The sequence below is a fragment of the Mus pahari genome, chromosome 3, assembly GCF_900095145.1.
Source record: "Mus pahari chromosome 3, PAHARI_EIJ_v1.1, whole genome shotgun sequence".
NCBI lineage: Eukaryota > Metazoa > Chordata > Mammalia > Rodentia > Muridae > Mus > Mus pahari.
Window position 1 is genome coordinate 150,510,803 of NC_034592.1, and position 24,810 is coordinate 150,535,612.

The 24,810-nt window shown below is 45.5% G+C and overlaps 2 protein-coding genes across 2 annotated transcripts; one reads left to right on the forward strand and one right to left on the reverse strand.

Annotated features, from left to right (window-relative positions):
• Window positions 1-708: 708 nt before the first annotated feature.
• On the reverse strand, window positions 709-20,996 carry Dpm1 (dolichyl-phosphate mannosyltransferase subunit 1, catalytic). Its single transcript, XM_021193783.2, has 9 exons — window positions 20,619-20,996; window positions 17,906-18,005; window positions 13,465-13,498; window positions 11,571-11,647; window positions 11,355-11,380; window positions 9,621-9,716; window positions 4,650-4,718; window positions 2,982-3,096; window positions 709-2,288 (listed from the first exon to the last, which is right to left on the reverse strand). Exons 1-9 carry the CDS (start codon window positions 20,777-20,779, stop codon window positions 2,184-2,186), a joined length of 783 nt encoding a protein of 260 aa, XP_021049442.1. The 5' UTR covers window positions 20,780-20,996; the 3' UTR covers window positions 709-2,183.
• Mocs3 (molybdenum cofactor synthesis 3) lies at window positions 20,955-24,148 on the forward strand. The gene has a single exon (XM_021194377.2). It carries the CDS (start codon window positions 21,064-21,066, stop codon window positions 22,444-22,446), a length of 1,383 nt encoding a protein of 460 aa, XP_021050036.1. The 5' UTR covers window positions 20,955-21,063; the 3' UTR covers window positions 22,447-24,148.
• Window positions 24,149-24,810: the final 662 nt, after the last annotated feature.

Here is a 24,810-nt window from a genome sequence, read left to right on the forward strand (position 1 = left end):
TCAAATCCCAGCAACCACATGGTGGCTCACAACCATCCTTAACAAGATCTGACTCCCTCTTCTGGAGTGTCTGAAGACAGCCACAGTGTACTTACATATAATAAATAAATCTAAAAAAAAACCCCAAAACAATGGAAGACAAGGAATAGAGACTGTTTAAAAGGAGGAGGGGCTGAGGCCTTTCATCAAGGACTAGATATGAGGAAGTTCACAATGCAAAAGACGGGCAGGCTGTGTGAATTCATCTCTACAGTTCTCAAGACACTGGGTTTCATGCAGTGATAACACAGGTATGAAGAACATCTGCATCTCATCAGTGCTTCACTTTGTAGCATAAAAGGTGCTGGATTCAGATGGAGAACTTAAAAAAAATGTGCATCCTTATGCCACCAGATTTAGCACAAAAATACAGCTTAAAAATTGGGCAACATTCTTCTCTAAATGGCTTCTGAATGCTGGTGTTTATTGCTCAAACAGGCACTGTGAGATGGCAGTAGTGACAGAGTGATTCTACACAGGCTAAGTACTGAAAGATGAAAAAGACCAAAGTTCTCTGCCCCAGTGAGGCACGAGGCAGCAATGCTGTATCTACAGTAATGTCTGCTGAGGTCGCTGCTTAACTTCTGTTCCATGTACTTGACACTGAAAACTTAATGCCTTGTTTCAAGATAGATTTCTCAGCACTCAAAAAACAATCTGAAAACATAGTCCTATGACTTTGGCTTAAAACAAAATTAATTTGAACACTAATATTCTAGTTACTAAGGATGAACAAGTCACTTCTCCATGGATGCGTGACAAGTTTTGGCAAAGGGGAACACAACAATAGTTGCTCTTATTGGAACATGCACTGTGGGCCCAGCTATGCGACTACCTGGCAAGGTTTTCATGCTCAAAAAACGTGAAGGTTTATCTCACGTTCATTCTTGTTACAATCAGCCATAAAGATGGAAGTGAACATTTAAGACTTTCAATTTCTTTAGCAGCCCAAGTAGGGTGGGGAACAAGTATACAGGATGGGGTGTATGCTGCTGCACACCACAATCCTTGCACTTGAGAGAGGAAGGAAACAGGACCAGTAATTCAAGACTAGCTTTGACTACAGAGTAAGCTGGAAGTCAGCTTGAGCTATATGACACCCAGACTCTGTTCACTAAATGTGATTATGCAGTAACTTAGAGACAGATGTCTGTTCTTTTTTTCTTGCAAAGGACATGCAACTAGATCTCAGTATTCACTAAAAACCTAAAAACATGCACTTTGGAGACAGAGGCATTTGGACCTCTGAGTTTGAGGCCAGTTTGGTCTAAAAAGACAGTTCTGGGACAGCCAGGGCTACTACACAGAGAGACGCTGAAACATACTACATGATCTGAAAGCTATGCTACAGATAGAAATTCACTGACTGATAAATGAAGTATCTTCCCTGACTGCATAGAGCAACTTATCCTTCATTTTAACAATGGAACATCTTTCTGGATGAAGAAAAATAGTACAGGTATTTCTCAAGTTTTGTTGAGGTATTGAAATAATGTACAAATATTTTGAGATTAAAAAAATAAGATACTTCTCTTTCCAATAGGAGTTACTGCTTAAGAAGAGAAAGCCAAGAACACAGCTGTGTGTCCACTGCTGAGCTGTCCTCACCCATGCTGTGTTCTGCACAGGTCTGCTTTGATGACCAGGTTATGCTAAGTCTGCATGCAGGGAGTACTGCTTCATCTAGATTCAGACATCTGAGATGGCCTTAAGGCCAGAGATTTTATTTCTTTTCTAGTTCATACACTAACTGTATTTCGTAAATATAATTAAGCTTCCCTTTCTAACATCTAGGTATTAAAGAACAATCCAGTTTTATGAAGTATTCCATACTTTCTCATAAGAAACTTGCACTCACATTATCTAAATGAAAGCAGCAACATTTTATGCAAAACCTATATACATTTATTTTATAGGTGTTAATACAGTATAATGTACATGAAAATTGAGGACATTGCTCACTAAACCGAGAACTTTAAAATTTTAATTAGAAATATAAAATGACGTTTCTCCAGAGAAAAGATCCATATTAAATGCATCTTACCTTTGGCTCATGTGTTAGAGAACATTGATAAAAATCAGTGACCCAGGCTTCTCTACTTTTAATTGAAATGAACACGGGAAGCATAAGTGAATAATTTCTTTTATGTAGTAGCAAAGAGAGTCAATAACCCTTTCAGGAATGAGACTATTTCATTTCCTCCCAACTTGGATTCACCATAAACTCGATCCACAAATGAAATTGGAACCTGGTTAGAAACAGAGAATACATTAAAGTCAGTCTTCAATCAACAGCAGCAGCGAGCTCAGGCTCTCAACCCAGAGCAAAGCCCCAACCCGCAGCACCAGGGCTCTGTGCACTGACAATCACGGTTCTTAAGGTGTCCCTCGCACACTTTATTTAGTCAGTCATCTGGATCAAATCTACAGCTTTCAGAAAAGCACCAGCCACAGCACTATGCTGGTGCACTCAATCTCAGGGCCTATTGCCAGTAAGATGGTTTTTCAGTTTTTTCCCTCTTCAGATTGTTACGTTTAATGTCACAGAGTTGTTATAACCCTTCTAATGTTCACAAGACAAGAGGCATTCTGGGAAGGTAGCATTTTCTTGCTTTGAGTAAGCATAGATGAAGGGTCATCTCTAATAACTCACTGCCCAGACCGAGAGACAAACCCTGCCTCCAGCCTGTGTTCTGTAATCCTTGACCATTTACTAAGAAGAAAAGCAGCCAAGAACTAGTCAGAAGCAAGAAGTCTGACATGCCAGCAAGGTCAACACTCCTCAGTGTAAATCATAATAGGTCAAATACACCGATCTGATTAGCCACCTTTTAGTGTGTAACTGTCCCAAGACACTGTTAAATCAGCAGTTAGGAAAGCATGCTTTTGTAAACATTCTCCCTTCCTGGGGTAGGACAGAGGACTTGGCAACAATCACTCACCTCACCAATAGTGTAATTCATCTGTCTTGCTCGAACAATCATTTCCATCTGAAAGACATAGCCTNTGGAGACACATTTTTCTATTAATTTCTGTAGAACTTCTTTTCGGTATAATCTATAAGAAAAAGGGGTATTTGTGAACATCTGGACATTGCCTATCTCCACATATCCTGACCTATCAGAACTCACTGGTGTCTATACCTAAAACTCTCAGTAATCACTGGTGTACACATAAGTTTAGAGCTTGTGATCCCCTCTGTTGGCCATGAAGTATATGGTAGGAGCTTGGAATAGTTTTGAAAACAAGTTCTTAATATTTTCTTGAGATATAACTAATCAAAAGTTATGAAAATATGGTTAATTAGACACCCAATAGATACACAAGCACCTGTCCTTTGGCTTTGGATTAGCCTTTGAACTGCACATGTTGGAATGGCAGGGTGACAGATGAGTGGTGACATGCCACCAGCAGTTAACCTGTGTCTGGTCGCCAACGTGGGCTAAGGTCCTGAGGACAGTCAGGTCATTCCAGGAATAGCTGTCAAGACTACAGAGGAGCTGAGTTAGAGCAGGACTAGGCACCACAGGATGCAGGCAATCCTTCAGCTTGCTTTGGACAATTGCGATCACAGGCACTTGTGGCAGGCAGTCTACCTTATCAAGTACTCACTCAGACTAAAGATGGGGCAGGCTTGCGGGGAATCCAATCCTTTTGTTCAGAAAATCCAAACAGCAGGACGGCTCATTAGAAGGGGCATTTATTTATTTATTTATTTATTTATTTTTTTCGAGACAGGGTTTCTCTGTGTAGCCCTGGCTGTCCTGGAACTCACTCTGTAGACCAGGCTGGCCTTGAACTCAGAAATGCACCTGACTCTGCCTCCGGAGTGCCGGGATTAAAGGCGCATGCCACCATGCCTGGCGGGTTTTTATTTATTTAAAACAGTAGGTAGGTTACAATTTCTTTCTTTCTTTTTTTTTTTTTAAAAAGATTTATTTATTTATTGTATGTAAGTACAATGTAGCTGTCTTCAGACACTCTAGAAGAGGACGTCAGATCTTGTTTCAGGTCATTGTGAGCCACCATGTGGTTGTTGGGATTCGAACTCCGGACCTTCGGAAGAGCAGTCGGGTGCTCTTAACCACAATTTCTTTTTAAATTTAGTTTATTGGTCTGTGTATATGTGTGTCTGTCTGTCTGTCCCTCTCTAGTGTGTGTGTCAGACTTTTGTAACATTCATCTTTCCCTACTGTACTGGTCTTATCATGTACATTTATAAGCTAGAAATGTGAATTTGGCATAGCTACATTCTGAAGACCAATGGATGAACCTATTACACCAAAGGAGTTATCTGAAACCAGCTCTTCCTCCAATCTTCTTCTTCCAAGAAGTTAACTGATAAGCGATGCCTGTAATGAGGTTTGCCCTGCTGACCATTAGCGTGGAAGTGTGACTCAGTCATTGTGAAAGCAAAGCAGCTCTTTTGTGGGATGGGGATCTCTATGCAGCCCTGGCTGTGCACTGTGCAGATCAGGCTGGCCTCCCACTTGAGATCCTGTTTCAGCCTCCTATATGCTGGGATTAACATGCCCTGCTGAGAAAGCAGCTCTCAACAGCCTCTTAATACCAAGCATGCAGGAAAAGTTGCAGCGGTATTAGCACTGTACCTGAAGCTTCCTGTTAAGTCCGACGCTCCAGGTCTTAGCAGAATTTGAGTTATAAAATTGGCCCCACGGCTGCCAAATTAATCAGATTTTCCTCATTAAATATATGTTGAAAAAAAAGAGAAACATATCCAAGAGCAGAATATTAAAAATATTAGTAATCAATAAGATACCAATTCATACACACAAAATAAACCTCTAAGAACAAAGAGACAGTGAAATGAAATCTCATGTTTTCTAGAAAAAATAGGCATTTTAAAAAAGATTTATTATTATATGTAAGGACAGTGTAGCTGTCTGCACATACCAGTAGAGGGCGTCAGATGTCATTATAGATGGTTGTAAGCCACCATGTGGTTGCTGGAATTTGAACTCAGGACCTTCTTAAGACCAGCCAGTGCTCTTAACCACTGAGCCATCTTGCCAGCCCTTTTTGTTTTTTTTTTGAGACAGGGTTTCTGTGTAGTCCTGGCTGTCCTGGAACTCACTCTGTAAACCAGGCTGGCCTCGAACTCAGAAATCTGCCCGCCTCTGCCTCCCAAGTGCTGGGATTAAAGGTGTGTGCCACCACTGCCTGGCAGGCATTCCCCGCCCCCCATTTGCAAATGAAATAGAGAAGAGACCTGAAAGCAACCATCCTACATATGAGGGGCGCAGTAGAGTATTTGTTTACCCAGCATGTAAAGGCCTGGGCTCTATCCCCAGCACTGTGTGGATTGGGTGTTGACATGATTGCCTGGGCTGTGTGAGACAGTCACATACAGTCCCACACTCAAACTCAACTTTTGCTAAGGAGAAAAAACGGTCATTAAAACTTATATGTGCTTTGGCAGAAAGATCAGGAATTCTATAAGAAGTTTCTTTTTCTGATTCCAGCAAATAGAGATGGACTTCACACCTACCATGTTGGTACAAGTCTACTAGGGCAGGCAGCTCTCAGAAGACAGAAGCAGGAGGATCACACCTGAGCAGGGAAGCAGAGGGCTGAAGAAAACCAGGAAGAAAGCACAAGAGCGCCTCCGGTGGCTGGAGCCTGAGTCTGCTCCGCTATTGTAAGGAAACAGCACACTGGCGTAAACCTAAAAGGAGTTCTCCAGGTTTTAAAGCAGGGCAGGACAAGAGAGGATGGGGTGGGATGGGGATTCTCTCATCTCTTAAAGGAATGCTAATCCCATCAAAGGGTTTATCCCTTACCCTCCTAACTAAGCACCTCCCAAAGACCTAAGACTCCACAACACCAGATTCTCATTTAACATCTGCATTTGTGAAACACAAACATTCAGTCCATAACAATGGCTCTAGCAGAACAGAATCCAATACAATTCCCTGTCACAAGCGGTTAAGAGACTGCTATATTAACATTTCAAAGGGTGTTAAGAGCCTAAAGCAAACAACTTTTGTAAACAGGGTCGGAAAGGTTTAAGGTGGAGAGTCACTTTCGAGAATGCAAAACTAAGGCTTCCTTAATGCAGACCATTAGCTTTGGCGAGGCCCAGTCTTCTGCTTGCTCTTGATCAGGATGGAAGCCTGTAGCTAGAGTGCCTCAGCAGGATGCCTACCTGTGTTCCTACTGCTATGCTTCCTCCCTGCCAGTCAGGGGTTAGCCCTCTGAAGAGGTCAGCTGGCGCCCAGTTCAATGCTTGCTTTTATGATTTGCTGTGGTCATGGTATGTTATAGAGCCATAGGATAGTAACGAAGACAGAAGTACATAAGAAATGCTTAAGATCATTTTTGGCTTGAGCTTTTTTTTTTTTTTTTTTTGAGATGTACTGGCTGGTTTTGTGTGTCAACTTGACACAGGCTGGAGTTATCACAGAGAAAGGAGTAGGGGAAATGCCCCCAAGAGATCCAGCTGTAAGGCATTTTCTCAATTAGTGATCAAGGGGGGAGGTCCCCTTGTGGGCGGTGCCATCTCTGGCCTGTTAGTCTGGGGTTCTATTAAGAGAGCAGGCTGAGCAAGCCAGTGGAGGCAAGCCAGTTAAGATGGCTTCTGCATCAGTTCTTGCTTTCTGACCTGCTTGAGTTCCAGTCCTGCATCCCTTGGTGATCAACAGCAGTATGGAAATGTAAGCCAATTAAACCCTTTCCTCTCCAACTTGCTTCTTGGTAATGATGTTTGTGCAGGAATAGAAACCCTGACTAAGACATGAGACAAGGTCTTAATCATGCCAGGCTAGCCCTGACCCCACTTCCACAGTGCTGGATTACAGTAGTGGGCTGGTTACGACATCTAGTCGGTGGGGATGTGCTAAGAACGGAACCCAGGCTTCCTACATAGTAGGTGATCACTCCCAGCCCCCAAACAGTATGTTTATATTCTGCTGTTGGGGATGGTCTTGAGCACTGTGTAATCAGATGCTGATCTCTATGCCCAGACATCTGTTTGCAGTCCAGACCTTGGCATGTCAAGCATGTTTTCTAATTGTTGTCTCAATGTTTTCTAATTGTTTTCCATCATCTCTGATTGGTTAAAAAAGAGCTGATCAGCCTATGGATGGGCATGAGATCTCAGAGGAGATGGGACATCCAAGCTCAGAGAGAGAGTCTCAAAGAAATAGGAGAGGGAGATAAGAGGAGAAGAGAAGGCATGGAGAGACCACAAGGCAGGTAGCCATGAGAACACACAGGGAGCAGAGCGAGCCAGAGCAATACTCAGACTGGAGGTAAAGGACCACGTGGTGGGAAGTGGCAGCCTGAGAGGATTACAGTAGCTCAGAACCTTGTCCAGCATAGTGCTTGTCAATAAAAACACCAGGTCTCTGCGCTGTCCACTCAGGAGCTACAGCAGGCTGGAGTGAGTGTAGAGGCGCCTTGCAGTTATCTGGGAGTAAAGGGGCACAGCAGGCCACCCTCCACCCCACTACTTCTACATTTGGTGTCCAACGTGCTAGGCAGAAATGGAAGCATAGAGCCTGAGAAAAGTTTTGGACATAGGAGCCAGACCAAACGCGGTTTCTCAAGCAGGCCTGGTGCTCATGTCTCCTTTAACAATTCCTCTCCTCAAATTACTATTACAGCTGGGCGGTGGTGGCGCACGCCTTTAATCCCAGCACTTGGGAGGCAGAGGCAGGTGGATTTCTGAGTTCGAGGCCAGTCTGGTATACAGAGAGAGTTCCAGGACAGCCAAGGATACAGAGGAAACCCTGTCTTGAAAAACAAACAAACAAAAAAATTAATATTACATTTTGTTTTACATTATTTTATTTATTTAAGATGGAATCTTGTTATGTTGCCCAAATTGGTCCGTATTTAGGTCATTGCCCTGCTTTAGCCTCTTGAATACGAGGGCCAATAGGCATGCACCTGACCTTGAACTGGAGTATTTTCAATGGGCTGAGGAGATAGCTCAGCGGGTAAGAGCATTGATTGCTCTTCCAAAGGTTCTGAGTTCAAATTCCAGCAACCACATGGTGACTCACAACCATCCGAATGAGATCTAATGCCCGCTTCTGGTGTGTCTTAAGTCAGCTACAGTGTACTTATGCATAATAATAAATCTTTGGGCTGGAGCAAGTAGGGACTGAACAAGTGGAGGTGACCTGAATGAGCGGGGTTGACAAGAGGTCCTAAAAAAAAATTCAATTCCCAACAATCACATGAAGGCTCACAACCATCTTTATAGCTACAGCATACTCATATACATACATACATACATACATACATACATACATACATACATACATAATCTTTTATTTGATTACAATGTGTTACGAGTCACCAGCTGTGAGTCTGAATTCTAGTTGTCAGCTACACTAATGAAACCTGAGGCCTACAAAATACAGACAAATCACCAGTCAAAACTAAATAACTACATGCCACAACTAAAAGGTAGAATTATGCTCATGTTTGGACTTCCTAGTTTGAATTTACAGGTGAGTGAATGACCAAGTTCAAAATGTCTTTCTTTGAGGTTAATTTGTTTTCAGTCCCAGCTGAGTCTGCCTCCAACCTCTGGAGAATCTCAGTCACATGGTCGGCAACAGGTATGAGAAGGGCAAGAGTTGCTGTGTGTTCTCTCCTTCGGAGAGACTGAAAACCACTATTCATTCAACCTCTTTGTTTCACAGAAAATGAGATGTTTTAAATGACTATCCCAACATTCCACAATTGAGGTGATCTTAATCTGCGACTGCATGAGGCGAGGACAGAGACGTCACTGGTTAGTGCTGATCCCTCCTTCCCATCACTTTGACACTGAATGGGGTAGAGTGGGTCCCAGTTCCTTAAGGGTCTTTACACAAAGTGCCAGACTATTCCCTCACTATTTGTTCATGGGAAACCCTGATTTTGTGGAAGCCCTAGTGGTCCACATGGTGGTTTCTAGAGGTTGGGAAAATAACTCAGATGATAAAGTGCTTACTTTGAATGCACGAAGAGAAGACTAGGATCCACAGAATCCTCACTGAAAAGCCAGGCATGGGGGTGTTCTGGGATGGCCAGTCAAACTAGCTTAACCACCAACATCCAAGCCAATGAGAAACCCTATCTCAAAATATAAGTGGACAGTGCCTGAGAACTAGCACCTAAACAACACTGAGGTGTACACTCACTCATTCTCCCTGCCTCCATCTATCTAATACACACACACACACACACACACACACACACACACACACACACACACACACGCCCCGACTACTGTACCTATATGAGAAGCCATCAGAACTGAGATGCCCAGCTAACTACCAGAAATAACGGCCTGGTGTGACCTGCTAGCATGGCCAACCAGTGCTGAAAGCTGCTGGCTGCAGAAGCAAGGCTAGATCCAGGCGAAGGCAGAGGGGCAGCTACTAGCCAGTCCATGGAACCCTACCCAACTTGCTGGCCAGTATCAGAAATCAAGATCGCTGGCTTTAAGCCGAGCAGAGTAAAGCTCTGAACAGGTAAACACCTCAGCTAACACAGTGAGGAGAAGGTCAAGGTAACCAAGCCCGGGCTGCTTCCAAGGCCGTTAGAGAATCGTGCACACATACCTGATTAGCTTTCTTTTCAAATCCCATCCATAAACACCCCCATTCCCCTTGTATCGAGTTCCAGAGACAATATCAAAATTACCCTCCTTTTGTTTCCTGTAAAGAGAAAAAGAAAGAGGAAAAACAACCCAAAGAGACTCAATTAGTAAAAGCCCTTGGGCATTCAACAGGCATCTTCATAAACCTCACAATCAAGTCTTAAGAGAAGCAGAGTTAAAGCATGAGGCCAGATGATCTGACTGGCCAAACGAGTCTGACATCATCTTGTGCTTTAGTTACAGTTGTAAAAATGTGATGTGTCTGGGTGCTCTGCTTACACACGTGTTAGCATACCACCTGTAGGCAGCAGCCTCAGAGGCCAGAAGGTGCTGAGTCTGCTGGAACTGGAGTTACCAACTGTAGTGAGATACCACATGGGTACTGGGAGCTGACCACGGGTCTTCAGGAAGAACAGCCAGTGTTTGTAACCACTGAGTCATCTTTCCAGTCCTTTCATTTACTTTTCTTGAACTGAAGCATGAACCCAGAGATTCTATCTGCTGACTTTACAACATGCTAACCCCAAACCCTCTCCACTGTCCAGGTCCCTTCTGCAGAAAAGATGTGCACCTCCAGACTGCTGTTTCTTACAGAAAACAACTAGATATCCTACTAAGAGTTTTGTTGAATTTATAAACTTAGAATCCCCTAAGTCAATAGAAACCTCCATTCTTAAACTGGGGCAAACAACACCAACAATAATAATAACAAAAAGCATAGTTTTTATCCGGACATGGTGGCGCACGCCTTTAATCCCAGCACTCGGGAGGCAGAGGCAGGCAGATTTCTGAGTTCGAGACCAGCCTAGTCTACAGAGTGAGTTCCAGGACAGCCAGGGCTACATAGAGAAACCCTGTCTCGAAAAAAAAAACCAAAAAGAAAAAAACAACCAAAAAAACCCAAAAAAACAAAAAACCCCACAGTTTTACTGAATGCTCCAGGCTGGCCTTCCATTTATAATGCTCTTACTGCCTCTGCTTCAGCAATGTTGAAATTACACATGCTGCCTGTGCCAGTACTCACTCACTTTTTTTGAGACAGGGTCTACATAGCCCTGGGTATCCTGGAACATTCTACATAGACTAGGCTGGCCTTGAACTCAAACATCAGTTTGCTTCTACCTTCTTAGTGCTGGGATTGAAAGGAGCGTGCCACTACGCTTAAAAAGCCCATTTTTTGTTATTTATTTTTTGAGACAAGAGTTTTTCTCTGTAGCCTGGCTGTTCTAGAACTGACTTTGTAGACCAAGCTGGCCTCAAACTCAGAAATCCACCTGCCTCTGCCTCCCAAGTGCTGGGATCAAAGGCGTGCGCCACCACCACCTGGCTCATTTTTTCTTTAAAGCAGCCGGTGCTGCCTGACAAGGTAGTGAGGGATTATACTGGAGTTTTATGATGCCTAGACTCCTGGCATCCCTGGACCAAACCCTACTGTTACGGTCCTTGATGCTAACAAGTCAAGTACAATTCTAGACAACAAGGGCTTCATTTTTTTCATCTTCTGAAAGAAAAACAGAATAGAACCATCTATTGCTGGTTCCTAAAATAAGCCACTTAGCCGAAGACCTATATTTATAAGCCTCAAGTCTCTACGTTAGCTAAATTTTGACAGAAAAGTTAAAGTAGCATGCATATTTTAAACTAATTATCTGAATTTAAAGTTTCTAATATTATAAATACTATAAACTGTACCTACCTGATAAATTCAGGAATAAATTTGGGCTGAAATTTGGAAAGAATAAACAGTAAGTCAGGAGCATATGACAAGTTTATCATAAACAATCAAGAATGCACTAGGTGTGGTGGTACATATCGATTAACCAAAACATTCAAAAAGCTAGATTACATAGTAAAACCATCTTCATATAGAACAGAACAGAACACAAACACAACAGAGCGGGTGGCCACTTACATGGTGGGAAAGGTCAGCATCCATGATGATCACATAGTTCCCTGTGGCGTGTTTGATTCCATGAATGTAGGCAGTTCCTAAAGACCAAAAGTATTTAGACTCATTAATAAAAAATATCAGAAGGGGCTGGAGAGATGGTTCAGCATTTAAGAGCACTGGCTGCTCTTCCAGAGACCCAGGTTCTACTCCCAGCATTAACATTAGTTAATGTTAATTAGTTCACAACCATTCTAACTCCAGTTGCCCTGTTCTGGACTCTGCAGGGTTCATATACACATTACACAGACATATACAAACATTCCAAAGTACAAAGTTTAAAAAAACACAACAAAAGCCCACTCAAAATGCTTAGATCTGCATTTAAGTAGGAAAAGTGATCACTTAGCATGCTAGAAGAAAGCATTTGTCCTTTAAAAGTGGCCCTACCCAACTGCTGTCTCTCCATATTCAGCAGCACAGTTCATGTGTATTACACTGTTACAAGGTAGCTGGCCATCCATCTTCTATTTTGATGCCAATTAAAAAATAAAAGCAAACAAAACAAAACAAATCTACCCTTATATTCAAAATGACCAAAGAGATGTCTAATACCAAAGTCTCTGTATTCTTTTTTGGGGGGAGAGAGAGGGTTAAGACAAGGTTTCACTCTGTAGTTCAGGCTGACCTCAAACCCATAAAGATCCTTCTGCCCCAGCCTCCAGCTGCTAAGGGCCATCATGCTAAGCTTCAAAAGTATTAGATTGGGCTTCAGAGATGCCTCAGTGGTTAAGAGCAGTAATTGCTCTTCCAGAGGTCCTGAGTTCAATTCCCAGCAACCATATGGTGGCTCACAACCACCTGTAATGAGATTTGATGCCCTCTTATGGTGTGTCTGAAGACAGCAACAGTGTACTTACAAATACATACAATAAATAAATCTTTTTTTAAAAAAGGTATTAACTTATATAAATATCACTCAATGCTTATGCTTGTTGGTGCTTTAGTGTTTTCCTGAGACAGAGGAAACCAGGTTTCTTTCTCAGAGCTCCATATTTACACGTTAGCTTCCTAGTCACTACCATCCTCACTTACCCATTTCTCAAATTTACCCCCCACTCCTCCAGTTCCTGGCTTTCAGATATCTCTCAGATATCCTGCATTTTAGATATTCACAGAATGATTTATAACTAACAAAATTATAGTTATGAAGTAGCAATGAAAATAATTTTATAGTTGGTGGTCACCACAATGCCAGGAATTGTATTAAAGGATCCCAGCAGAGCGAAGCTGAAAACCACTGCAGGAGAATGTTCTGTTTACGGTGGTAAGTTTCTCATTTTTAGAAACCACCACACTTTAGACTCTCCATTTAAAGGCTTTGCAAGCTGTCCCCTCCAGACTCCCCCCTGCAGTTCCCTTCTCTAGCCTACACTATATGGAAGCCTGGTTCCCAGGCTCCTTTGCTGCTTGTGTCCTGGCAGCTGTTAGGGGCACAAGTGACGAGAGCCAGGTAACCCTCTCAGCATGGCACGCAGCAGCATCAACTGAGCAGCTCTCCGGTAGCCACCTCACCCTCCCCAACACTCTGCTCCTAACACCACAGATTCCCTCCTGACCCCACTCCAGCTCCCTGCAGTCTCTTCTCTCCTTGTAGCTCAGCTGTCCATCAGGCTGCTCAGCAGATCCTTTCCCTGTCAGCAGGAATCCCTGTATTCACTTTCCCATCGGGACAGAACTACAGCAGTTTCTGTTTTGCTGAGTGGGTTCAGACTGATACATGCAACCCAAGTTAACCATTAGGATGTCGTGCAGACCATTAAAGGCCATCACAGATGACTGTCCCTGGGCATTTTTCCAAAGTAGAAGAACAGAGTGGCAAATATGACTAGGGTAGGTAACAGGACACCCTACTTACCGAGACCCAGCTTTTTCTCCCGTGGTCTTAGGAGCTTCAAGAAAAAGAAACAACATGTCAACACAAAAAGATAAAATGACTTTACATTTGACTTTACTCCTGTAAATGCATACTCATTTTAAAACATGAGTTGAATTCATTAGACCTTGAAGCATAGTATGTTCAATATTTTTGTCCAAAGTTAAAATGGTGTTTGGGGCCTGGAGATATAGCCTAGTATGCATGAAGACCCAGCTCTCCTGTTCAGCATTACATACATTGCGGAACAAAACCAGCAATAACAGTATTTGGGAGGCAGGGCCAAGAGATAAGACCTCAAGCTCATCTAGTCCAAGCCTAAACGTCAAGATGCCTACTTATACCAACAAAACAAAGACAGCAGCCAGCACACCAACCAGTTCAACAAAACCTGTTTTGTTTTTTGTTTTTAAGTCAAGATTTCTCGTGTAGCCGTGGCTGTTCTGGAACTCCATCTGTGGACCAGGCTGGCCTTGAACTTGCCATAGATCTGCTTATCTCTGCCTCCTGAGTGCTGGGATTAAAAGAGTGCATTACCACTGCCTGGCACAAAACTTTTTTATATTTAGATTTAAAATTTGTATGTGTGTTTTCCTGCATGTGTGTCTGTGTACCATGTGCATGCCTGATGCTTATGGACGCCAGAAAACGTTGGATACCCCGGAACAAGAATCAGAGATAGTTATGAGCCACCATGTGGGTGCTAGGAATTGAACCCAGGGCCTCTGAAAGAGGAAAAGCAACTTTAATCCTAACCCTACAGGTAGGATTCCGGTATGAAGCAGTGTTATCTATCATACTTTTGTTGTGTGTGTTGTTGTGGACTCAGGGTCTTACTGGGTATCCCTAGTTGGTCTGAAACTTACTATAAATGCTGGGATTAAGAGTAAGCACCACCTCACTTGGCCACATCTTCCAGTTATAAAGAATGCTTCTTGTTTCCTTTTATGATAAACAGAGCCATTAACCAACAATCCTGCGGCTTTTCTGAGTACTGGGTATCAATCTTCATCTTCCCAAGCTTCACACACCGTTGACCCTGCCTTGCCTTGGATGACTGACCCTGTTCTTTACTGCTCAGTAACACCCCATTTCCTGTTACAAGGGTATCGTCTGCTCATCTGCCTGCCACATGAGGGCAGCTCTTCCTGCTTTTCTCCATGAGTCAGAAAAGGGGTCATGGAGTGCAGCTGGGCTTGGCACTGTGAGACGCCAGGAAAGACATTGGTGAAGGTGCAACCTCAGTGGCAGCTGAGGCTGAGGTTTGGCAGCATGAAGAGAATCTATGAGAACCTAGTTGCAATGGAAGACCCAGCATATTGGAGATGCCAGTACCATGGGATGACCACTAAGAACAGCAGCAGCAGTGGAGTAGAGTCAGGCAGAACCTGGAGTGCTAGAGGACAGAGCTTGAAATGTGACCCAAGCCCAGAAGATATATGGATTCCAGATGTTGGAACAAGAAGCTATGAAGTTGAAGTTGACTTAGATACCCTAAGATGTTTGAGATGCCAGAGCTGTGGGACATCTGCTGAGGAAAGCTGCTAATAGGGAGTGGATCCAGCTTAAGAGAAAGAAGTTTGTTGCAGTAAACAAAGCTGAGGGCTCTGAAGGGCTTTGACATCCATCAGACATGGAGATGCAGAGGTGGGATTGGCTCAGCTGGGTTGGTCCTGCTTTGATCCAGTCTCCTCACTGGACTCTCCCCACTATGTTCTGGAACAATAACGTAGTCTGTACCACATGTTAAAAGTATGGGATTTGTTTTTTGAGTTTATAGGGGTTATAGTTAAGTAATCGCAGAAATCTCAGAAGAGATGTTGAACTTTTAAAACATTGTTGAGACTGTGATAGACTATGAGGACTTCTGAAGTTGGACTAAATGCACTGTGCATTATGTTACGCCTCCAAGCCTTTGAGAGCCAGGAGTGCAATGTGGTGGTTTGAATATGTCTGGCCCCTACAGACTCATGTGTTTGAATGCTTGGCCCACAGGGGTGGCACTATTAGGAGGTGTGGCCCTGTTGCAGGAAGTATGTCACCCTGAAGGGAGGGGGCTTTGAAGTCTCCTAGTGCTCAAGTTCTGCCCAGTGTGGAACAGTTTTCTGCTACCTTCAGATCAAGATGTACAACTCTCAGCTCCTTCCTTCTCCAGCACCTTGCCTGCCTGGGTGCTGCCATGCTTCCCACCATGGTGATAATGGACTAAACCTCTGAAAGTGTAAGCCAGCCCCAATTAAATGTTTGCCTTTATAAGAGTTGCCCTGGTCATGGTATCTCTTCGTAGCAATAAAACTCTAAGACAATAATCAATGTGAACCAGTAGCCTTGGCCTGGGGCTTCTAAGAATAATAGGCCAAAGCAATGAAGCCAGCATCAAAACATGTCTTAGACTGAAATGTCAAGCTGTGAGATATGACAGGCGTGGGACTTGGCTGTGTGAGACAGGCAGAATCCTGAGTATGGGTGGATCCGCCATACATATGAGTGGTATAACTTCCCTACGCCATCCCCTTTTGCCAATGTCTGCTATTTGAAACTTAGAAATCCCATCCATGGAAAACTGCCCTAAGCTTGGCTCAAAGGCAGGTTTATAATCTCAGCTTCTCAGAAGCAGATGCAGTGTCAAGACAGAAAGGTCTAGGCCTGCCTAGGCTACGAGGGAACACGAAGGCCATCTGGACAGCACAGTGGTAAGACCCTGCCTCAAATAACAGAAAGAGAGCTAGAGATACAGCTCAGTGGTAGAGCACCTGCCTAGCATGTGCATAGCCCTTGGTTCAATTCCCCATTTCTACAGGGAAAAAAATTATCCCCACTATTGGAATTGTAAAAATGCTAGATCTTGTTTTCTTATGGTGGTGAATTATTGTTTCTTGAAAGGCAAGTATCCCAAGAGTCTCCAGAGACTTCTGTTTCTCTGACAATAGTTCTTTATCTAAAGAAGGGACAATGGCTTTTCGTTTGCTTATTTAAGATTTATTTATTTATTATAATCTACAGTGTTCTGTCTGCACGTATGCCTGGAGGCCAAAAGAGGGCACCTGATGGTTATGAGCCATCATGTGGTTTCTGGGAATTGAACTCAGGATCTCTGGAAGAATGTGCAGTGCTTTAACCTCTGAGCCATCTCTCCAGCCTAAGAAGGGACAAATGTTATCTATCCCCAAAGGGTCATGTAGTAGTATCAGGTAAGTTAGGCTGCCAAAGGAGGAAGCCGCTACTGGAATCCTGTAGACAGAGGGCAGAGGTGCTTAAACAGGGCAGGAATCCAGCGACGTGTACAAACCAACAAACCCTGAACTGCATGGACTGCAGACACAAATGACACGCATGGCTTGCACCAGTGTGTTTTCTAGTTAAATCTGTATCCAACTGTGTTGTGTGCTTTTGGTTCAAAAAAAAAAAAAAAAAAAAATCAGAGCAATAATCACAAGACATTTTCAAAGATTTATAAACCCAAACTGGTAATAAAAAAAAAAAAAAATACAACTCATAGCAACTATTAGTGAGGCTCACAGCTATTGGCAACATCTTTCTCTTTGCACGTGTTCATGTGTTTGTGTGCTGGGGATTATTGGCAGCCAGCAGCTACCTGATGTGGGTCCTGGGATCTGAGCTTGGGTCCTTTACAGAGCATCAATAGCTCATTCCTGTCCAGATTCCTCTCTCCTACCCTCATGCTTAAAATCTATATTGAGAATATTCTCTAATAAGCTCCAACTCTGCTTCAAAAATAATACCAAGTTCACGAAGCCACTATAAAATTGCTTCTGTAGCTGCCCGAGGACAATAGATTTCTTGGTGCAGGGAGAATGTCAAGTTTGGGATTCAGGAAGCAACCTAAGCTTAGAGAAGCAGGTAACATTGTATATGAAGTACATGGGGGCCCAGAGAAGGGAGCAAGACAGAAACCCAAAACCTCTTTCCTGATTAGCTCTATAATACGATAATAGTGTCACATTTTGGTATTTTAAGAAAATTTAGGGCTTGGAGAGAAGACTCATTGGTTAAGAGCACTGACTGGTCTTCTGAAGGTCTTGAGTTCAAATCCCAGCAACCACATAGTGGCTCACAACCATCCGTAATGAGATCTGATGCCCTCTTTTGGGGTGTTTGAAGATAGCTACAGCGTACTTACATATAATAAATAAATAAATCTTAAAAGAAAAGGGAAAAAAAAAAGCTAAACAGAAAAGCCCTGGAAAAAAAAAAAAAAAAAGAGAGAAAAGAAAATTTATCTGCAGACTCCATCACAAAGCCAGAGGTCAACCAAGGTCTACTCTTTGGTTGTATAATTACCACTGGCCCACAGATTAAAGATACGTAATTTCAATCTCAAGAGGGTCTGCTGCTTCGGATCTTCCCAGGCTTTGCTCCTTACCACACTCCCTCAGAGAACAGGAAAGGGTCTGTGACTTACAATTCTGTCTGGCCCATAGATCTCTGCCAGTTGTTCAGCAACTTCTCNTGTCCCGTCTGGGCTTCCATCATCTATGATTATAATTTCATAGTTGATTGCACTAAAATAAAATTTAAGTTTATATTAATGGTGGGTGACAGTGTCTAAATTTTAAAGGAACTTAAAAGTTACAAGCCAGGAGTGTTAGGGTGTTCAGAGTTCCTCTATATAGCTAGAGTGACTTCACAGACAGTCTTCCGTTCTAGAGATCTTATCACAAAATAAAGAGAGCAAAAGAAAACTTTAAATGGCACCAGCAAATTTAAATAAGCTGGCATTTATCTGACGTAGTTTCACTCTTAAACTTGCTCCCATTATATTCACACACCAGTTCCCATTCTAAACACCACTCAAAGTAACCGGTGAAAAAATCCCACCCGCTCCAGTCATAGTGCCCTACCTACCTCCTTATCCTAAGTACAAACAGGAAGGAAAAGGAAGCAACCCCTTCCTCCTGACCTTAGTGTGGGACCTGGAGCCCACCAGGAAGCTAGCGGTCAGGGTTAGACTAGGAAAGGTGGTAAAAGTTAGCCCAGCGAACTTGGCAGGAAGGAAACAAAACCCAGCTTATTCTTCAAGAATAGCTACAAGAGCGCCTGATATGCAAGCAAGGAAGAGCATTTGGATCTCCAGGAACCAAAGGAAAGGGTATGACTAGGCATTCCTGTCATTCCTTCAGTACTGGGGGGAGGGGTGTCTGAAACCCCTAAAATAACAGAAACCCAAGAATCCACCAGCATAAGAGGATGCTGTAGGCTGAGAGAGCAGTTTCAAACAATTCAAAGTGGAGAGTGAACTAGGAAAGCAGCAGATGTTCTCAGTCAGCCTCTGTTCCCACATGCACCTTGCCTAACCCAAAAACACACAAGAGTAGCAGGACAGTGACCAGCTTCCCTCTGTTCCTGTAACTATGGGATAGGTACTTAATTTGGCCAAACACAAATTATGTTGATTTTGAAAAAGGTAATTCCATTTTGATTGGAGAACATCCACTGCAGGATGCAGTTCTCAGGCAGAGTTCCACCCTCCAGTATCCCCAAATCACTCAATAAAAAGAAAGCCCAGAGCTTTAGATGGAGACTGGGGTACTCCAGGCCAGCCTGGTTACAAAGGGTGAGAGGGAGCAGGGAAGTGGCGTGACGAGGTTAGGGGTGTTGGACTCACAAATTAAATAGAGCAGAGACACCAGCATATAAAGCTGGAGCTCATTAAAACATCTGGAAAAATCTGGCAGAGCCTATTTAAAAGATAATACCTGGGCTGGAGAGATGGCTCAGTGGTTAAGAGCACTTCACAGCTCTTCTAGAGGTCCTGAGTTCAATTCCCAGCAACCACATGGTGGCTCACAGTCATCTGTAATAGGATCTGGTGTCCTCTTCTGGTGTGTCTGAAGAGAACTACAGTGCACCCACACAAAATAAATAAATAAACAAATAAATCTTTAAAAATAAAACATAAAAAAAAAAAAAAGAATCATGCACCACACATCACAGGGCCACCATATATAAACTGCTTTTTATTCAGATGCAACCAAAACAGCAATCCTAAACTGGGTGGCGGTGGTGCATACCTTTAATCTCAGTACTTGGAAGGCAGAGGTCTGAATTCCAGGCCAGTCAGGGCTACATAGTTTTGACCTTGTCTCAACCAATCAAACCATTCAGTCTTAGGATAAGGTAAGGTTGTGCTTTCTAGAGAAAAACTATGTACCAAGCATTTTTTTTTTTTTCCTGAGACAGAGGTTGCCAATATAGCCCTGGCTGGCCTCGAACTTGGTACAACTCGTCTGCAAATGCATCCCTTGCAGAACATAGCTTGGGATCAAGTACTTTTTTTTTTTGCTATTAGAAAATATGGGCACAGCGTCCTCATTGCCATTTGAGAAGCAAAAGCCAACCAACAAAAAGAGCTCTGGAAACAATCTGTGTTCTCTGACGCAGTCTAAATAAACAGCGCACTGCTACGCCATTCTACTCTAGCAAAATCACGTTCTGTAGGTTGACAGGAAAAGATCGCCCATGATTACCACAGCATGACACTCATCTGACTCGGTACTGCCATCAGGAGACATTTTATTTACTGTTTAGTTCGGAGACCTTTTAAAAAAAAATGCGTAACACTTCCACTATCGACATTCCTGTTCCTAAGAGCCAGGACTCTGCCTAACAAAGCGAAAGGCCCCGTGCTTTTCAAAACAAAACACAAACAAGCCCCGGTTCCTAATCAAACTCGAAGATGCTCGCTCCCTGCCATCTCTGACAGCGCAAACAACAAGCTTACGTAAGCGCTCGGCCCCAAGGCGATGGGGAGAACGCTGGCTCGGGACTCCCGGCTCCGGCGGCCGAGCCTGACCGCCCGGAGCTATGAGGTCACACCGCCTCGCCCCGAAGGAAAGATGAAGTGAAGTTAGCCCCTTCGAGAGAGAAGGCCGGGGACTGAGACCAGCGCGATCTGTCACTAGATAAACGCCGGACTCGCCAGAGACCTGAGCCGGAACGAGAAAGACGCGGGGCTGTGCGCCTCGGTTCTCCCCGCTGGGGAAAACCTCGAGCGGGCTCGGGAGGGAGCGGAGGCCGGGCCTCCGGGGGTCTCCTCGCGCCGCCAACCGCCGACGTGCAGGCCCCGGCCCCCGGCCCCCGGGGCTCCCGGCCCCCGCGCGACAAGCCCCTTCTACCTCTCGGAGAAGCTCTTCACCAGCAGCCACACGATGAGCGGCAGGTTCTCGCGTTCGTTGTAGGTGGGCAAAAGCACCGAGTACTTGTCCTGACCTGAAGAACGGCCCTGCGGCGGCCGCGGAGACGCAGCAAGACTGCGACTCGCCCCCGTGGAAGCCATGACGGTTCTGCGCGAGGCGCCGGAAGCGGACTTACGTCATCGGAGGCGGGCCGTACCAAATCCGGGAGCCTGGGGGAGGCTCGGGGCTCCGACGTCCCAGTGTGGTCCCCGGGAGACGCGCAGATACTGTGGCCGTTTCAAGCCGATCGTGACGGCTCTCCCCGGATAAAAACCCATTCGATTCACTTTCGAGCGCCAGGAAGCGTCTTAAGTCTTCCAGTCGCTAGGAGACGGGCAACCGGAAACGGAAGTCCCTTCCCGGCTCTTTCCCGGAAGAAGCTGTCATGGCTGCCGGGGAGGACGTAACTGCCTTACAGGCTGCAATTGCCCGGCGGGAGGAAGAGCTAGCTTCGCTCAAGCGGAGGCTGGCCGCGGCCCTGGCAGCCGAGCCGGAGCCCGAGCGTCCGCTCGCGCTCCCGCCGCCGCCGCTGCCGGCCCGGGCCGCGCTGTCGCGGGACGAGATCCTCCGCTACAGCCGCCAGCTGCTGCTGCCGGAGCTGGGCGTGCGCGGGCAGCTGCGCCTGGCGGCCGCGTCCGTGCTCGTGGTGGGCTGTGGCGGGCTGGGCTGCCCGCTGGCCCAGTACCTGGCGGCGGCCGGCGTGGGCCGGCTGGGGCTGGTGGACCACGACGCGGTGGAGACGAGCAACCTGGCCCGCCAGGTCCTGCACGGCGAGGCGCAGGCGGGCGAGAGCAAGGCTCGCTCGGCGGCTGCGGTGCTGCGCCGCCTCGACTTGGCGGTGGAGGGCGTGGCGTACCCGCGGGCCCTCAGCAGGGACTGGGCGCTCGACCTGATCCGCGGCTACGACGTGGTGGCCGACTGCAGCGACAACGCGCCCACGCGCTACCTGGTGAACGACGCGTGCGTGCTGGCCGGCCGGCCGCTGGTGTCGGCCAGCGCGCTGCGCTTCGAGGGCCAGATGACCGTCTACCACCACGCCGGCGGGCCGTGCTACCGCTGCGTGTTCCCGCGGCCGCCCCCGCCCGACACGGTGACCAACTGTGCCGACGGCGGCGTGCTCGGAGCGGTGCCCGGCGTGCTGGGCTGCGCGCAGGCGCTCGAGGTGCTCAAGATCGCCGCCGGCCTCGGCGCCTCCTACAGCGGCAGCATGCTGCTCTTCGACGGCCTCGGGGGCCACTTCCGCCGGATCCGCCTGCGGCGCCGCCGGCCCGACTGCGTCGTGTGCGGTCAGCAGCCCACCGTGACCCGCCTGCAGGACTACGAGGCCTTCTGCGGCTCCTCGGCCACCGACAAGTGCCGCGCCTTGAAGCTGCTGAGCCCCGAGGAGCGGATTTCGGTGACCGACTACAAGCGGCTTCTGGATTCCAGGGCGCCCCACGTGTTGCTGGACGTCCGGCCTCAAGTAGAGGTGGACATCTGTCGTCTGCCGCACTCTCTCCACATCCCTTTGAATCGGTTGGAGCGCAGGGATGCGGACAGCCTGAAACTCTTAGGGGCTGCCCTCCAGAAAGGGAAGCAGGGTTCGCAGGAAGGGGCTGCTCTCCCGGTGTATGTGATTTGCAAACTGGGGAACGACTCCCAGAAAGCTGTGAAGGTCCTGCAGTCCTTGACGGCAGTGCCAGAGTTAGACTCTTCAACTGTTCAGGATATCGTGGGGGGACTCATGGCCTGGGCTACCAAAATTGATGGGACATTTCCACAGTACTGAGGGGACTACATGTGATTCGTGTGGATGACGGTTGTGATACCTGAAGTATCTATTCGAGCTTTATAAAATAATGTAGGGAAGAGCATGGATTCACAGTCTCCGAATAAATAAACTTTTTTTTTTTTTTTTTTTTGCAAGGAGCTTTTTGAGAAAAGAGGATCACATTGCCCCCCAGAGTTGCTTTGTGTTTTGGGCACTTGTGCAGCACCTTCAACNTGTGACATGGTANGACAGGATTTTTTTGTTTCCCACCGGGTCAGATCAAAGCGCTCTCTGGGCCATCCATCTTATACTTGGAGTTAAGATGCAGCTTTTACAACTGTATTAATCACTTACATTCATCCTGTTTTTAAATTAAGGTCTTCTTTGGGAGGTTGCAGAGATGGCTTAGCGTGGGCTGCTCCCCATGCCCACCCCCGGGGGGCGGGGCACTCTGGTTTGACTCCAGCATTCCTGAGTTGGCTCTGCAACTCCAGCTCCACGACATCATATGCTGTCCCCTGGACTCCTCCAGCTCCGGGCAGGGACTTGGTGTACAGACATACATGCAGCCAAAACATAAAGGTTTAAAATCTAAGAAAAAACGTTTTTAAAAAGATATTGAGTCTTAATTCTACTTCAAGTGATAGGCTATATCCCTTAAAAATACTTGGTTAGCGTTTTCATTATCTGGAAGTTGATCGTTGTATAGAACCGATTGTGAGTTCAGAGTGCAGTCCTGACAGTTTAGCATCATGTGTCCACCAGCTTCCCTCAGAAGTTGCTAGCGTTTTGTTTTTGTTTTTTTTTTTTTTCTTGTACTTAGCTCCAGTCTCTGCTTTAGGCTATACCAGTGGTTCACAACCTTTTGGTCCAGACCCCATGGGGGGTCAAATGACCCCTTCACAAGATGGCCTAAGATAATTGGAGAACAGATATTTAAATTATGATTCATAACAATAGCAAAGTCACAGTTATGAAATAGCTACGAAAGTAACTTTTGTGGGTGGGGGGTCACCATAACTTGAGGAACTGTATTAAAGGAAGGGCTGCAGCTTTAGGGAGGTTGAGACCCACTGGCTTGTGCTCTGGCCCCTAACGTGGCATTAGTTTAACCACGTGGTCCTGCTTTGGAATCTTCCAGTCCTAAGTCTCAGCCTTTTGCTCCATCCATTTGTCTTTCTCTTTGATCCAGTGTACTCTATTCCAGCATTTTTTATGTAGGTATTTTTATGTTTATTTGCATAGTAAACAGTTTGACCAACCCTACTGGTGAAGGTCGGTCTTCCCAGCTATTTGGCTGAGGCAGGAGGATCACAAGTTTAGGCCTGTGTGAGCTACAGAGTGAGTCCAAGGTCAGCCTGGCCAACTAATGGAGACCCTGTGGGTAGTGGTAGGGTCGTTGCCTAGCAGCCGAAGGACTCTGGCTTCTTCTCCAGTACCAGAAAACAGTTTGGTGAGCAGGTGGGCAACCCACCCTGCTTCCTGAAGAAAAGCATGCAGTTGCCAAAAGGGTGTTGGGAATAGAGGCTGATGCAATCCCCTGAAAGATCAGCTAGTGCTAAGCCACCTCTCCAGCCCCAGGCCTCTGTTTGAGAAGCAGAGACCATGGAAGCAACTCAAGTAGCAGTGTCTCTGGCAGTTTTTTAGAAAAAGGATAAAAACATAGCTAGGGCTGGTGAGATGGCTCAGTGGGTAAGACCACCTGACTGCTCTTCAGAAGGTCCGGAGTTCAAATCCCAGCAACCACATGGTGACTCATAACCATCTGTAACAAGATTTTTTTTTTTTTTTTTTGTGTAACAAGATTTGATGCCCTCTTCTGGAGTGTCTGAAGACAGCTACAGTGTACTTGCATATAATAAATAAATAAATCTTTTTTTTTTTTTTTTTTTAAAGAGTGTTAAAAACATAGCTAGACAAAGCCAGACATTACAAGGAGACACTTAAACTCACTGAACAGGTGCACTGACCAACACGGTGGGCTGACGAGCAGGGGTGCCATGCCTGTACCCAGGAACCACATACCTGCATGGCCTTGTGTCCTAGTCCTATGTTTACTTTTGAGGCAGGGTCTTCTGTGCTGTCCAGTCCGACCTTGAAGTTCAGAGACAGTCATTTGCCCCACTTCAGACTTCCCTGCTATTTTGATGAACTGGTGATTGCAAGTAATTTCTTTTTTTAAAGCAGTGTTAGAAACTGCCTGGTAGACCAAGCAGAACGAAGGTGAAAGATCAGGACAGGAGGGCCACAAAGGCATCTGGCAGTTCGCACTTGTGGTACTTCATGTTCAGTTCACAAGTTAATTTTCTGGCAGCAACAGGAGAGAATTACCACATGGGTTAGGCTTAAAAACTGCTGGAAATCGTGGTCTGGGGAGAGAGC

Coding starts and splice junctions, on each gene's coding strand:
- Mocs3 (XM_021194377.2), top strand. CDS start 21,064: ATGGCTGCCGGGGAGGACGTAACTGCCTTACAGGCTGCAATTGCCCGG.